Source organism: Mauremys reevesii, linkage group 1 (genome assembly GCF_016161935.1).
Source record: "Mauremys reevesii isolate NIE-2019 linkage group 1, ASM1616193v1, whole genome shotgun sequence".
In the NCBI taxonomy this organism is placed as follows: domain Eukaryota; kingdom Metazoa; phylum Chordata; order Testudines; family Geoemydidae; genus Mauremys; species Mauremys reevesii.
Window position 1 is genome coordinate 155935806 of NC_052623.1, and position 14089 is coordinate 155949894.

Below are 14089 nucleotides of genomic sequence, written 5' to 3' on the forward strand. Positions count from 1 at the left end.
ACTACAAAGTTAGGTCAAGGTAAGCTACCTGGCATTGACCTAGCTGTGCATGTGTCTAACTTAAATTTGTCTCCCACCGACATAACTACCCTTTACAGCGACACACTACCACCACCTCCCCAAGTCACAGTCAATGTACTGAGATCAACACAGTGAGAATGTAGACACTGCATTATTTATGTTGACCCTAACAGTCCTCCAACAGCTGTCCCACAATTCCTGACACTGGCCGCTCTGGTCACTCCACTGCCCAGGGGCCACAGAGGCCCCTCCCTTAAAGCCCTGAGAATTTTTGAAATGCTGTTTCCTGACTGTCCATCTTGGCACCTCTCCAGTTCTGAGAAACTGCATATATCACCATGCCAGCTACACATTCCAGCCACGCTCCAGTTTGGAGTTGACAGGAGATACTGGATTTCCCAGGCCTGTGGAGAGAAGAGACTGTGCAGGCATAGCTACAGATCAGCAGAAGAAACACGGACATCTACAAGCAGATTGTACGGGGGATGCAGGAAAAAAGAGGTAAACAAGGACTAGCAGCAGGGCCGCATGAAAATGAAGGAACTGCGTCAGGCATATCAGAAGGCCAGGAAGGCCAACAATCAATCCAGTGCTGAGCCACAGACCTGATGCTTTTACAAAGCCATACTTGGCAGATATTCCATCACCCCACACGCCACCATGGATACCTCTGAAGAGCCCGGGACACACACCCCTGCTGTGAACAGGAAGGACGAAGAAGAAGCAAGTCATGAAACCAGGGGGGTCAGTTATGCCACGAGCCAAGACCTGTTTGAGACTCCACCACACTCCAGTCAGTCCTAGCAGTCACGCATGGATGAGCCCAATGAAGGGAAAGGATACTTGGGTAAGTCTGTAAATATATCTCCCATTATGGTCTTGGCAATCCCAACTTAGCAGGACACAGCTGTCAACTTTTCATTAATTTACTCATAGTAGAAGAGGTAACAGCACAACTATAGAAGGTAGTGCTATCTGCTTTTCACTCCCCTGTGGAGTTAGGAAAAGGGGCCATGCAGAGCAGTTTGTTTATGTATACAAGGATGTTCCTTGAATCCTCCTGAGTGATCCTGATGAAACTTTCATGGAGGTACTCTGCAATCCTTTCCCAAAGGTTTCTAGGGATGGCAGCCTTATTTCTTTCTCTACTGTAGGGCACTCTCTCACACTACTCTGCAGTAACTTCAGCAAGCACTGTTGCAGTAAACAGGCTTACACATACAAGCCCCAGTGGCTTCAGACACCGGCAGCAGCTGTGCTCTCTGTGCTTGTTTCCCTCAGGAGTCAGATATCAGCCAAAATCACTGCCGCCTGTGGAAAATGGTGCCTTTGCCCTATACTCAATTTCATGCAACCAAGCAATTCCCTCCTAATTCTGAATCTTAACTTTCACTTTCTGTTGTGACTATACTGAAAATGGTACCGCTGCATGTTTTAACTATAGCTGCTGCCATTCTGGCCTTGAGGGGTTCACGCTCTAGACTCGCGGAATGCTTGAGCCAGATAAGGAGGACAAAAAGAATGACTTTGGATGACACGTTCAGTGAGATTCTGCAAGCCAGTGCAACATCAGACCATGAACAGATAGATCGATCTAAGATGGCAGAACCAGAAACCACTCCCAATCCTCAGACTTCAGAAGTAGAGAAAACTGAAACAGCACCAGCTCAGGAGGTTGCCAGCTCTGAACAGGACATTAAGCATCCACTACAAAACAGGTGGGCACTCTGGTTCTTCAAAAATGACAAAAGCAAAACCTCGCAAGCAAACCTTTGTCTGATCTCAAAGTTTGATACTGTTGAAGATTTTTGGGCTTTATACAACCATATCCAGCTCTCTAGTAATTTAATGCCTGGCTGTGACTACTCACTTTTTAAGGATGGGATTGAACCTATGTGGGAAGATGAGAAAAATAAGCGAGGAGGCCAATGGCTAATTACACTAACTAAACAGTAGAGACGAAATGATCTTGATCGCTTCTGGCTAGAGACACTGCTGTGCCTTATGGGAGAGTCCTTTGATGATTACAGCGATGATGTATGTGGAGCTGTTAATGTTAGAGCTAAGGGTGATAAAATAGCAATATGGACAACTGAATGTGAAAACAGGGATGCTGTTACGCATATAGGGAGAGTATACAAGGAAAGATTAGGACTTCCTCCAAAGCTAGTGCTTGGCTATCAGTCCCATGCAGACACATCTACTAAGAGCGGCTTCACCACTAAAAATAGGTTTGTTGTTTAAGACGACACCTTCTGCGTATTCTTTCATAGGAGACTGCGTCAAGCAATCGAGATTGGGAGCTGAACTAAAGCCTTTTCAAAAGCAGAGTAGACTGCGTTTAAATTTGATTTCCATCTAAATGTTGCTAAGATTTGTGAGAAGTCTCATTCGCCTTTGTCTTGTACTTCTGTGTTCATTTTTTCTTCTATTTTGGCTGAAGTAACCATTATTCAATCAAAGGATTTCAGGACACAGTACCCCCAGAATCCATAAAGGTTTTCCTGACCCACTCTGTAATAGCTTAGTAGGACATTACGATTACAAAAACATTTGTTTATCCACAATATTCAGAAAAGAAAATGCATCTCTATACCTTACAGAAAAAATTACTTGTTTTATATTTTCATTGTATGCAGTAACATATTTTGCTGGTTTGGAAAAAAAGTATGGTGCATAGAATTTTCTAGCAATTTTCTTAATACAGCATTGTATTAGCTGTAACCTATGCTAATGGCTGCTAGACTTAATTTATTTGTTTCCCTAATTGATAACATTAGTGATACTCTGATTTCAGTTGTTCTTGCTCATGTAACATTGGTGAAGGATCTGAGAATATGACAAAGGTGGAATAAACATTAATTTTGTGCATTCTTTGGTAACTTTTTTTTGTAACATCAAAGCTTTGCTACAGACTTCTGCATTTCAGTCAAATGAGTGATCTATGTTTGTGTGATTTCCTAAACATAATTGTGAATTTTTTTTTAAAATGTAACACCATAATTTACATTCCTTACTAGAAATAGTATGTCTGTTTTTGTATCTTATGCTGTATTTTAACACTTTGCATTACTTAGGTTATAGTCTTTGGTTAAAAATGGCTCAAGTAGACAAGCAGTCCCATTCATATTAAGACAGTGTACAAAACTGTAAATAAAATGTGTACAGTGAATTGTCTTTTAGACAAAAAAAAAAAAAAAGACCAAACAGCCTGGAAAAGGAAAGAGTGGACAGGCAAAAGACCCAGGACTCCCAGCAGGAAAAGAAGAAGGAGATGCACCAGGACATAATGGGGCTTCTCCAGTAGCAAACATAGATGCTGCAGATTCCTGTGGACCTACAGGTTCAACAATTACAGGCTCACTTCCCTTTGCAGTACAGAAAGAACTCCATTACAGCACCTCCCTATACCCCTCCTCAACATTCTCATGTGGCATCAGGGGCTGCATCCCTACCCCTTATCACTCCATCCCAGGTGACATTAAGGACAACCACAACTACATGTTAAGTAACCTGTGAGATCCACAGTTGCCATATGCATAGGTAAAATGGACATGAATGTTTTCTCTTTGTTAAATTTTATTCCATTATTAAGTTCTTAATGTATTTACTTTTAAATTGCACAGAATATTTTTGCACTAGTTTTCTTACTGAATAAAACTATTTGGAAAATAATTCATCTTTATTATTAGTTCCCAATGTATGCTGCAGAGTGCCTAGCAGTTATGAAGTCACCCACTTACTTGTTACTGTACAGTGTGACAACTCATAGGATCAGTGACAAACAGTGTAATAATCATAAATGTACTAGCACTGCAAAATTAGTAAGTGCATTGACAGTGTTTTATTCATAGATGTGCACCACGCATCACACAATTCCTAACAAGCCCCAAAACAGCAGGCCTGGTAGAGCACAATATACCACAATACATTACTGTGGCTCACTGTTAAAGTGCACTTTCAAACCCTCTCTGAGAAGTATAGCTCTGCCCTTAGCTCTAATAGCCCTTGTGTCTAGCAGTTCAAACTCAGACAGCCAGCCACTTCATCTCTACCCGCAATCCCGGCAGAAACATTCCCCTTTTGCTTCACAGTTATTACACAGGACACAGCAGGCAGCTATAACCAATAGGATGCTTTTCTCACTGAGATCCAACGTTGTGAAGAAACACCACCAGCATCCGTCCCTTCAATCTACCAAAAGTGCATTCAATTATCATTCTGCACCAGCTGAGCCAGAGCTAAATCTTTCCTTGGTGCTGTCCAGGAAGAATGTATGGCTTCATGAGCTGGGGAGCAAGGGGTAAGCTGGGTCTTCCAGGATCACTATTGGCATTTTAGCATCATCAACAGTAACCCGCCTGTTGAGAAAGAAAAGTCCCTGCTCGCAGCTTTCTGAACGATCCTGGGTTCTTAAAAATGCAAGCATCATGCACCTTCCCTGACCAGCCAACATTGATGTTGGTGAAGTGTCTCCGGTGACCCATCAGTGCTTGCATAACCATAAAAAAAAAAATAGGCCCTTCTGTTGATGTACTCTGTGGCAAGGTGGTCCAATGCCAAAATAGGGATGTGTGTGATGTCTATTGCTCCACCATAGTTCAGGAACTCCATTGCTGCAAATCCATTCATTATGTCCTGCAGATTGCCGAGAGTCACCGTCCTGCACAGCAGGAGACTATTTATAACCCTGCACACTTGCATGACAACAGCTCCCACAGCAGATTTTCCAACTTCAAAATGATTTCCCACTGACCAGTAGCAATCTGGCATTGCACATTACCACAATGCCATCACCACTCCCTTCTCCACTGTCGGTGCTGCTCTCATTTTGGTGTCTCTGCACTGGAGGGGTGGATGAGTTCGGCACACAAAACCAGGAATGGGGCCTTACACATCTGAAAGTTCTGCAGCCGCTGCTCGTCATCCCAAACCTGTATTATAGTGTGATCCCACCAGTCAACACTTATTTCTCGGGCCCAAAAGCAGCACTACCATTTGCAGCCGCACCATGAACAGCACCACCAACGCTGAGTTGGTTCTTGCTATATCCCACAACAATCTGTCAAAGCAATTGTCACATTCCCCGCTGATTCATTTCTTCTTGTGGCTCGTCAACTACCAGATTGGGTGTCCTGGGCTTGCAACACTTATGGCAATAGTGCAGAGATGTACAAACTCCATGCTTCTGTCAGAGAAGGCAGACAGCAAGGAGCACTGCATGGGTTCATAGGATTTTTTTTAAAATATGTGAAAATTATGGGCTATAGATGACATTATGGGATGGAAACAGTTGCACACTGGGAAGTTGACCTCTTGCTCCCAATCACCCTGCATAACTCATTTCTGCTCCACCAGGCATGCCAAAACTACCCAAAAGAGTGTGTGCTGGACAGTGGCAGGTTGCACACTGGGATACTTACCCATGGTGCTCCACACCGTGCATCGACACAAGCACTCTTGGTGAGTATGCGCAGCATGGATGCAAGGAGCCAAGAATGCATGTGCACAAGCAATATGCTAGCTGCGATGGCTTCATCCCAGTGTTACTTGCATTGACCCAAGTTTATAGTGTAGACACGGCCTCAGAAGAAAAATCAAATCAAGTCATGGAGGATAATGAGCCCCGACCATTACCTGCTCTTCCTCAATCAAAAAGAACCATCAGTAATTTATTAAGGGCCAGATTCTGATACCCTTGAAGGAAAAAAAACAAAAAACAAAAAACCTCAACCATCAGAATCTGGGCCTTAATTATCTTACACTTCTCTAAATTCTATCTTTTCATGAAGAGAAATAAAAGTTACCTGTAATAACTGGACCACATTTGGTGTTTTATTGAACATCTCCTGGAGCTGGTGTAGGATGGTATTGTGACAGTTACTGCAACCTGAATTTGGGCCAACTGTTCCCAATGAAATGTGGAATTTCTGATGTATAGAATTCCACTGAATACTGATCTATAACACCAAGTAAGAAGACAAGAAGTCTTAGAAACTGATTAAAACAACCAGATTGGATTGCAAGTTGTGAACCAGAAAATGAAAATTAAACATACATAAATATGAAAGTAATTGAAGCTAAAATGCCATGTAGAAAGCTATGCTAACTTTCTACAAAAGTGTGGGGGCTTTTGTTTTTGTTGTTGTTAAGAAGTGTATATAGGAAATCCCCATGAGGATAATTAGCAAGAGATGGGGCGGGGGGAAGGAAAGTATAGAAATAAATTAGGCTATTTCCTTAGTGTGTTACTCAGAAACCAGAAGCCTCATTTGACCAAAAAGGGATGAGATAAGGGAACTGGACTTGAACCCTTGATTACTTCAATATCTACAAAACGGATGTATTGGTGAGGCTGGATGCGTCTCAACTACAACACACTGAGACGCTATGATGCGGTAGGCCAATGTTTAGTGGCAATGTCATGCAAAATCCAGTGCGCTATTCATGCCATTTATGGAAAGTAACTAACCATTACAATACATGTTCTACATGTGCAAAAAATGCTCCTAAAAAACCCAGGTTAAAGAGAGCCATGATAATTCCATGTGGCATTGAAACAATCCACAGTAAAATGGGATAATGTTTCATGAGATTCCTTTTTAGATTAAAAGTGGAAAAAAATGTTAAATTTCAGCAGTTTTGTCAGAGCCTTCATTTTTTATTTATTTTTTTTTTTTAAAAGACCGCATTTCATCCATAACTGGCATTTAACAACATACCAATTATGCAAATATCTAAGCATCCAGCAAGTTAATGATGGTCTAACATCTATTACTTATAGCTTCCCTGCTTTTGTTAATATACATTTTTTACTGTTATTTTAATAAGGTGGAGGGCTTTTTGCTTAAATTCCAAAAGCTCTGAACCTGTATAGTTTCTGTTTTCAAAAGTAGCTTTAGAAGTGTACTAAGAAAGTTACTTACTGAGCTTCCCTTGGTAGTTCCATAACAAAGGATAAGCTTGCGGTAGTTGTAGACACGAACCTCTGAGAAAACATTCAGGTGGTTGGGTATTTCTTTTGAAGAAGAAAAAATAAAAAGATGAGTGAGAAAGCTTACATATTTATATAAGATGCACCAAAAATGTAAAAGAAAGGACAGGGGAATATTTTTGTACCTGGCAAAGATCGTGCAAACTCCAGCACACATTCATATAGTCGAGCAATACTGTTCCAATCATTGAGGAACATCTCAACAACTTTTCGACCTCCAACTGGTTCAGACAATTGGTTTTCGTAAGTCAGGTAGACATGACGTGTTGGTCCTGCAATGTCAATAATGATTAGCATTTGACAGAGAACATGGTAGAGAGAAAGGAGTTAAATCTGCAAAATATTTCTGCAAAACTAACCTTGCTCCCTGGAAGATGTGCTGTTAAGTGGACAGTTCGCAAATATCAGCTCAGCCACCCATGTGCGGTTATTTCTACCTTGCAATCGGAAAGTGCAATCAAGGAGAGACCGGTCCAGAGCCTTCTGGGTTTCCTCGCTTGTACCTTTACATGGAGGAATTCTGTCCATGAAGAAAAGAGTGCACAATTGTACACATTACAGCTCCACGAGTGCATAATACATGTTAAAGTATTTTCCAGAATGACATTTAAATAACTTTACTTGAAAGAAAAGATGCTCTGCAGAATAATGAATGGAAGAGACCTGGGATTGGAGAAATGAAGCCTCGAGCACCAGCCCTGCACTCCCATTGGCCAAGAACCACGGCCAATGGGAGCTGTGGGGGTAGTGCCTGTGGGCAAGAGCAGCGCGCAGAGCCTCATGGACCCCCCGCTTAGAAGTCAGACCTGCTGGCAGCTTCCGGGGTGCAGCGCAGAGCCAGGACAGGCAGGGAGCTTGCCTTAGCCCCGCTGCACTGCTGACTGGGAGCTGTCCAAGGTAAGCCCACGCCCCAACCTCCTGCCCCAACCCTGAGCCTCCCACACACACTCTGAACCCCTCATTTCTGGCCCCACCCCATAGCCTGCACCACAACTGCACCTCAACCCCCTGCCCCAGCCCAGTGAAAGTGAGTGAGGGTGGGGGCGAGCGAGCCACTAAGGGAGGGAGAATGTAGTGAGCGGGGTACAGGACCTCAGGGAAGGGGCAAGATAGGGGCCAGGGCCTGATGGTAAGGGGCAGGGCTAGGGTGTTCAGTTTTGGGCAATTAGAAAGTTGGCAACCCTAGGTGCGTGCAAGGTCACAATGCATGGAGGATGCCATTTTGTAGAACAAAATGGCATCCTCTGCACAGCATGACCACACATGCACAATACTACTAGGTCACACTGTGCAGACGAAATCATTTTATAGAACAAAATGGCGTTCTCCACGTAGCATTAACTCACACATATGGTGTACACAAAGTCACACTGTGAAGGGGACACCATTTTGCTCTTCAAAATGATGTCCTCCATGCTCTTTGGGCTCCCAAGCTAAAAAGACTTCATTAAAATGGCATCATGCTGGCAAAAAGTTTGGGAACCCCTCTCCTAGAGGGACTCTAAGTTGATGCAATTTGCATCTTCTTTCCAACACCCTCAACTTGTTACAAGTTCACATTCCCTCTACAGACCTTCTTTCAGACTTGCTTAGACTTCATACATCACTTTGAAACATGGAATATGGAGTATAAGGGCTTGTATGCACAGTTGTGTACTGCTTTAACTACAACTGTTTCTAAATCAATAGTTAAAGCAGCACAACTTTAGGGTAGACACAGTTATACCAGTATAAGGGTGCTTTATCAGTATAGTTTATTTTCATTACAGAAATATGAAGAGGTCACACAATATTATACAAGAGGTTTTTTTTTTAGGATGGATATAAATCCTCTTGCTTCAGGGTATAAGCTAGCCAATAAATGAGGGGGCTTAGGAAGAAACTCCATCTACTAGCAGTTTCTCTCTTCAGGATTCCTTGCACCTTCCTCCAAAACAGCTGGTTTTAGCCACTGTGGGAGACAGAACACTGAACACATGCACCACTGGTCTGATCCAGCATGACAATTCCTATGTTCATGGCTTAAGCTGTGACTACATCAGAGAACTCTCCTCATGAGCTATCACTAGAGGTCACCTGGAGTTGCCGGAACTAGCTGTCTCTAGATATTAGGATCTGGGGCTATTGATGAGTATTCTCAGTGAAAAGCCCTCAGGTTAGGAATGAGTTTCTCTCCACTGGTCCATTAGAGCCCAAGACTGTTGATCTTCAGGGCACAATACCAGGGACTCTTGTTAAAGCATTCAAGCTTTGCTTGAGGACAAGTGATTTGAGATGTGGGGAAATAAAAATTGCTGGCTTCTACAGAACATTCCTTTTCTTTCACTTATTTAAAAAGGTAAAATGTTAATTTGGGGTGTCCCAAGATACAAGAAAGGGAACACTGTTCAAATCTACAAAAATAAATGAAGGAGGAAGTACAGTTCAAGAGAACCATATACTGCTATATTAAAGACTTCACCTGGCAGACAGATGAGACGGAAGCTGGTAAGAAAAGGGTTACCTTTTCCGTAACTGGTGTTCTTCAAGATGTGTTGCTCATGTCTATTGCACAATAGGTGTGCGTGCTCGCCACATGCACCGGTGCCGGAAGTTTTTCCCCTAGCAGTACCCGAAGGGGAGCACCCCTAGCGCCCCCTGGAGTGGCACCTCAGTTCCTTCTTGCCAGACAACTCTGACAAAGGGGAAGAAGGGCGGGATGTGGAATAGACATGAGCAACACATCTCGAAGAACACGAGTTACAGAAAAGGTAACTGTCTCTTCTTCTTCGAGTGATTGCTCATGTATATTCCAAGCTATATCTGTTGGAGGTGGGTAGGGGTTCACAAACTCTCGAGACAGAGCACAACCCTGCCAAACCTGGAGTCTTCCCTACTCTGGAAGACAATTGCATAATGTGAGGTGAATGTGTGAACTGAAGACCATGTGGCAGCCCTGCAAATGTCCTGAATAGGACATGGGCTAAAAAGGCAGCCGATGAGGCTTTCGCCCTAGTTGAGTGCGCCCTCACAATTGACGGGGGAGGGATTCCCACCAGGTCATAACAGGTATGGATGCACGAGGTGATCCATTTGGAGAGCCGCTGAGTGGAGATTGGCTAACCCCTCATGCATTTGGCCGAGGCGATGAACAGCTGCGAAGACTTCCTGAACGGCTTAGTCCGCTCCAGGTAAAAGGCCAGAGCCCGTCTCACATCCAGCATGTGGAGGCGGCACTACTCACTGGATGCATGGGGCAGAGGACCATCAGGAAAATGTCCTGACCCATATGGTAGGTGGAGACCACCTTCGGGAGGAACGAAGGATGTGGGCGGAGCTGGACCTTATCCTTATGGGACACCATGTAAGGGGGCTAGGAGGTCAGGGCCCTGAGTTCTGAGACCCTTCTAGCAGACATGATCGCCACCTGGAAGGCCACCTTCCACAAGAAGTGCAACCAGGTGCATGTAGCTAACCACTCAAAGCACCAAGTTCAGGTCCTACTCCGGGACTGGGGGTCTCGAACCTGTCCGGTGGGAGGGAGGCCCTGGCCGACATTGCGTCCAGGACTGCCCGATAAACACTATGTGCTGTACCAGGATTAACGTGGACTTGGTGTCGTTTACCAACAGGCCCAGGGTGGCACACGTGGACAGGAGAGCCACGTGATCCCACATCTGCAACCGGAACTGCCCTTGACCAGCCAGTCATCCAAATAGGGGAAAATCTGGACCCCATGATGTCTGAGGTAGGACACCGCCGCCACCACAGACATGCACTTTGTGAATACCCTGGGAGCAGTGGACAGGCCAAATGGGAGGACCGTAAATTGGTAGTGCTCCTGCCCAACCGTGAAACGGAGGAAGCGCCTGTGCCCCTCGAATATATGAATGTAGAATTACGTGTCCTGCAGATCAAGGGCGGTGTACCAGTCCCTGGGATCTAGGGAGGGGATGATGGACACCAGAGAGACTATGCGGAACTTGAGCTTTACCATGTACTGGTTCAGGCCTCACAGGTCCAGGATGGGCCTGAGCCCCCCTTTGGCCTTCGGGATAAGGAAACAGCACGAGTAGTACCCCTTGCCTTTGAACTCAGCTGGCACCACTTCCACTGCTCCTAAGCCAAGGAGCTGCTCCACCTCCCGCTCAAGCAAGGCCTCGTGAAAGGAGTCCCCCAGGAGGGATGGGGGCGGGGGGTGGTTGGGCGGGGTAGAAGTAAACTGGAGGGTGTAGCCCTGGGAGATGGGGTTGAGGGCCCATCGGTCTGAGGTCAGCCGTGACCACTCTGGGAGAAAAAGCACACAACCGGTTGGAGAAGGGTAGCTTTACTGTGTGTGGATCCCTGATGTGAACTGGTAGGTCGCCCCCAGGTGTCCCATCAAAACTGCCATTTTCCACCTGTTCGCCCTTGGAGGACCCCGGTTGGGGGGCAGACTGGGACTGCCTCTGCGGGCGTTTCTTATAATCCTGCAACTTTTTATAAGTGGGCTCGTATTTAGAGTGGGTGGCCTGGGTGGGATCCTGCTGCAGCTTAAACGTAGGTATAACTAGAGCCGGAACATAGAGGCCAAGTGTCTTAAGCGTAGTACGGGAATCTTTCAGGCCGTGCAGCTTCACGTCCGTCTGTTCTGCAAACAGAGCCTTGCCATCAAAAGGGAGGTCCTGCAAAGAGTTTTGCGCCTCACTGGACAGTCCAGACTGCAGGAGCCACTACTCTGCTCAACCTGAGCCAGAGGCTTGGAGGCCAATGGGGACCGAGGACTGCCCAACACAGGTCTAGCCTCTCCCCTGGTCTTGCTCCGAGGTCACAGTGGAGAAGGCCTCTTCTTAGCCTTCTTGGTGTGCCCCACAGACGGGGAGCAGTGCCAACTGGTAGATGGCACTGAGGGGTTGCCATGCACGGACACCGTGGTGCCCAGTGCAGCATGCCGGAGTCAGGATAGCCCGGAGCCAAATGTCTCTTTCTCTCTTGGTCCGAGGCTTGAAAGATCTGCACATTTTGCAGTGATTGCTCACATGGGTTTCACCCAGACAGCGTAAACAGGCCATGTGCGGATCACTCACTGGCATCGGTCACCTACAAGTGTCACACGACTTAAAACCTGGGGCACGCCCCGGGCGCACTAAACTAAACTAAGTTACACTAACTACTTCAACTACAGGTACTATTATACTGAACAAACAAGAGTTCTGGAGGAAAGCTGCAGACAAAAATAAATAAATAGGTGTGTGTGTACACACACACACACACACACACCCCTCATAGAACTGGAAGGGACCGTAAAAGGTCATTGAGTCCAGCCCACTGCCTTCACTAGCAGAACCAAGATCCCTAAGAGGTCCCCTCAAGGATTGAACTCACAACCCTGGGTTTAGCAGGCCAATGCTCAAACCACTGAGCTATCCCTCCCCCCAGACAAGCTGGAGCAGAGCAGTTCCAAAGCACCTTCACTGGCAGCAAGAAGGAAATGAGGGTGGGCAGAGCATGCAGCGCCCCTTATAACCCTTATACAGAGGTGCCACTCCACGGGTTGCTAGAGGCGCTCCCCTACAGGTACTGCTGGGGGGGAACGAACAAACAAACAAACAAAAAAAACTTACGGCACCGGTGTACATGGCAAGCATGCACACCTATAGTGGAATACACATGAGCAATCACTCAAAGAAGAACTATGGGCTGGATGCATTAGTATAATTCACATTCCTGGAGAGAGGAACTGTGAAACCTCCCAAGCCAAGGTTCTAACCTCCTGATTGCTAAGAGATACACAGGGAACCTGGGACACAGGCTACTAGCAGAATGGCAATTCCTGCCAAGGATGGTAGCAGGAGATGCTAGGTTAGCAAGCCATCTTTGGCTGGAACAAGAAAGGACAGATCTTGGCTACAATTTTGTCAGAGGTCACGGAATCCTTGACTTCCAGAGACCTCCATGACTTGAGCCTGCAGCGGCAGGGAGCTGCAGGGTCCCTCTGCCTCCTGTGGTGGCTGGGAATTGTGGGGGTGCCCTGGAGCTCCAGGCCACTGTGGAGGGCAGAGGTGCTCCAAGCTGAGAGCCACTGGAGGTGGAGGAATCCAACAGTTCTGAGCCAGGGCCCCTGGGGTGGTGTGGGGACCCTGCAGCTCCCCATTTGCTGTAAAAGTCAGGGATAGGTCACGGGCTTCTGTGAATTTTTCTTTATTGCCCATGACTTTTACTAAAAATATGCATGACAGAATCTTAGCTTTACTTATAGCTGCTGTGCATTTGTCATGTTTGGAAGAGACAAAGACCATGCCCCTTGGCTGGTCAATTCTCACCTATGAACAGACACCAGGACTGGCTGTTCCAACAATAAAGGGCAATACATTATTCTCCTACTCTTCCCCTCCCCACCGCAGGCCACATTACCTTAAATGACTGAGGTTGTAAAATAAGCCATTGTTTAAAACAAAAATGCTTTTCAAAGTTTAGTGTTGCAAGGTGTCAAACTCTTCAAATGCTCCTTTTTCCTAATACTGTTCATGTACTTGATAAAATGAAGTGTATAACAATATCTTACTTTAATAAACGTATAGCATGGCTGAAGCCATCTCCTTCTACCTGTACTCCTTGGTGCGGAATCTCCATATTAGACAACTAAAGAAAAAGGAAGATTTCACTAAGTTATAACAAACAAACTCACTCAAGGGGGGGGGGAGGTTACACTTTCCCAAGGTGTGCGTCTTGCTACAAGTGACAGTTTCACATTCTGAGCATGGAAAATTGAGAACATGGGGGTGGGGGGGCACACTACAGACACTTGTCTCTCCTTGACTATCTCCCCTTTTCTCTCTTCACTTTCTCCTGTCCCCTATCCTGCCTTTCCCTCTCCCAAGCATCAGCCGTGGCAGGGAGTCACAGCTCCAGCTGGAGTACGAGGACTGAGCTCTAAAGCACTTAGTTGGCCCATGCAAACAGATTCCTGACATTGGCCAGCCGCACATTTAGAATGGAAGGCAGAGAGGACTAGAGAAGGAGCAGTATGCAGGCATGTCTGAAGACATGTTAGCACGTGCCTCCTGCAGGGGGGTGGTTACCCCGCTCCTGCCCTGAAGGGCTTAAAACAGCCCT

At 45.8% G+C, this 14089-nt stretch overlaps 1 protein-coding gene and 1 pseudogene across 2 annotated transcripts in view; one reads left to right on the forward strand and one right to left on the reverse strand.

Annotated features, from left to right (window-relative positions):
* The window catches only part of MED14 (mediator complex subunit 14), a 70538-nt gene that overhangs the window by 18367 nt on the left and 38082 nt on the right, over positions 1–14089 (reverse strand). For both annotated transcript variants that reach the window (XM_039543074.1, XM_039543067.1), the window contains exons 16-20: positions 13539–13615; positions 7375–7535; positions 7141–7287; positions 6948–7039; positions 5829–5981 (exon numbers count right to left, since the gene is read on the reverse strand). In XM_039543074.1, the coding sequence (XP_039399008.1) occupies positions 5829–5981; positions 6948–7039; positions 7141–7287; positions 7375–7535; positions 13539–13615 (630 nt within the window). The remainder of the gene's footprint in view (positions 1–5828; positions 5982–6947; positions 7040–7140; positions 7288–7374; positions 7536–13538; positions 13616–14089) is intronic.
* Positions 1585–2289, forward strand: LOC120407443 (annotated as a pseudogene).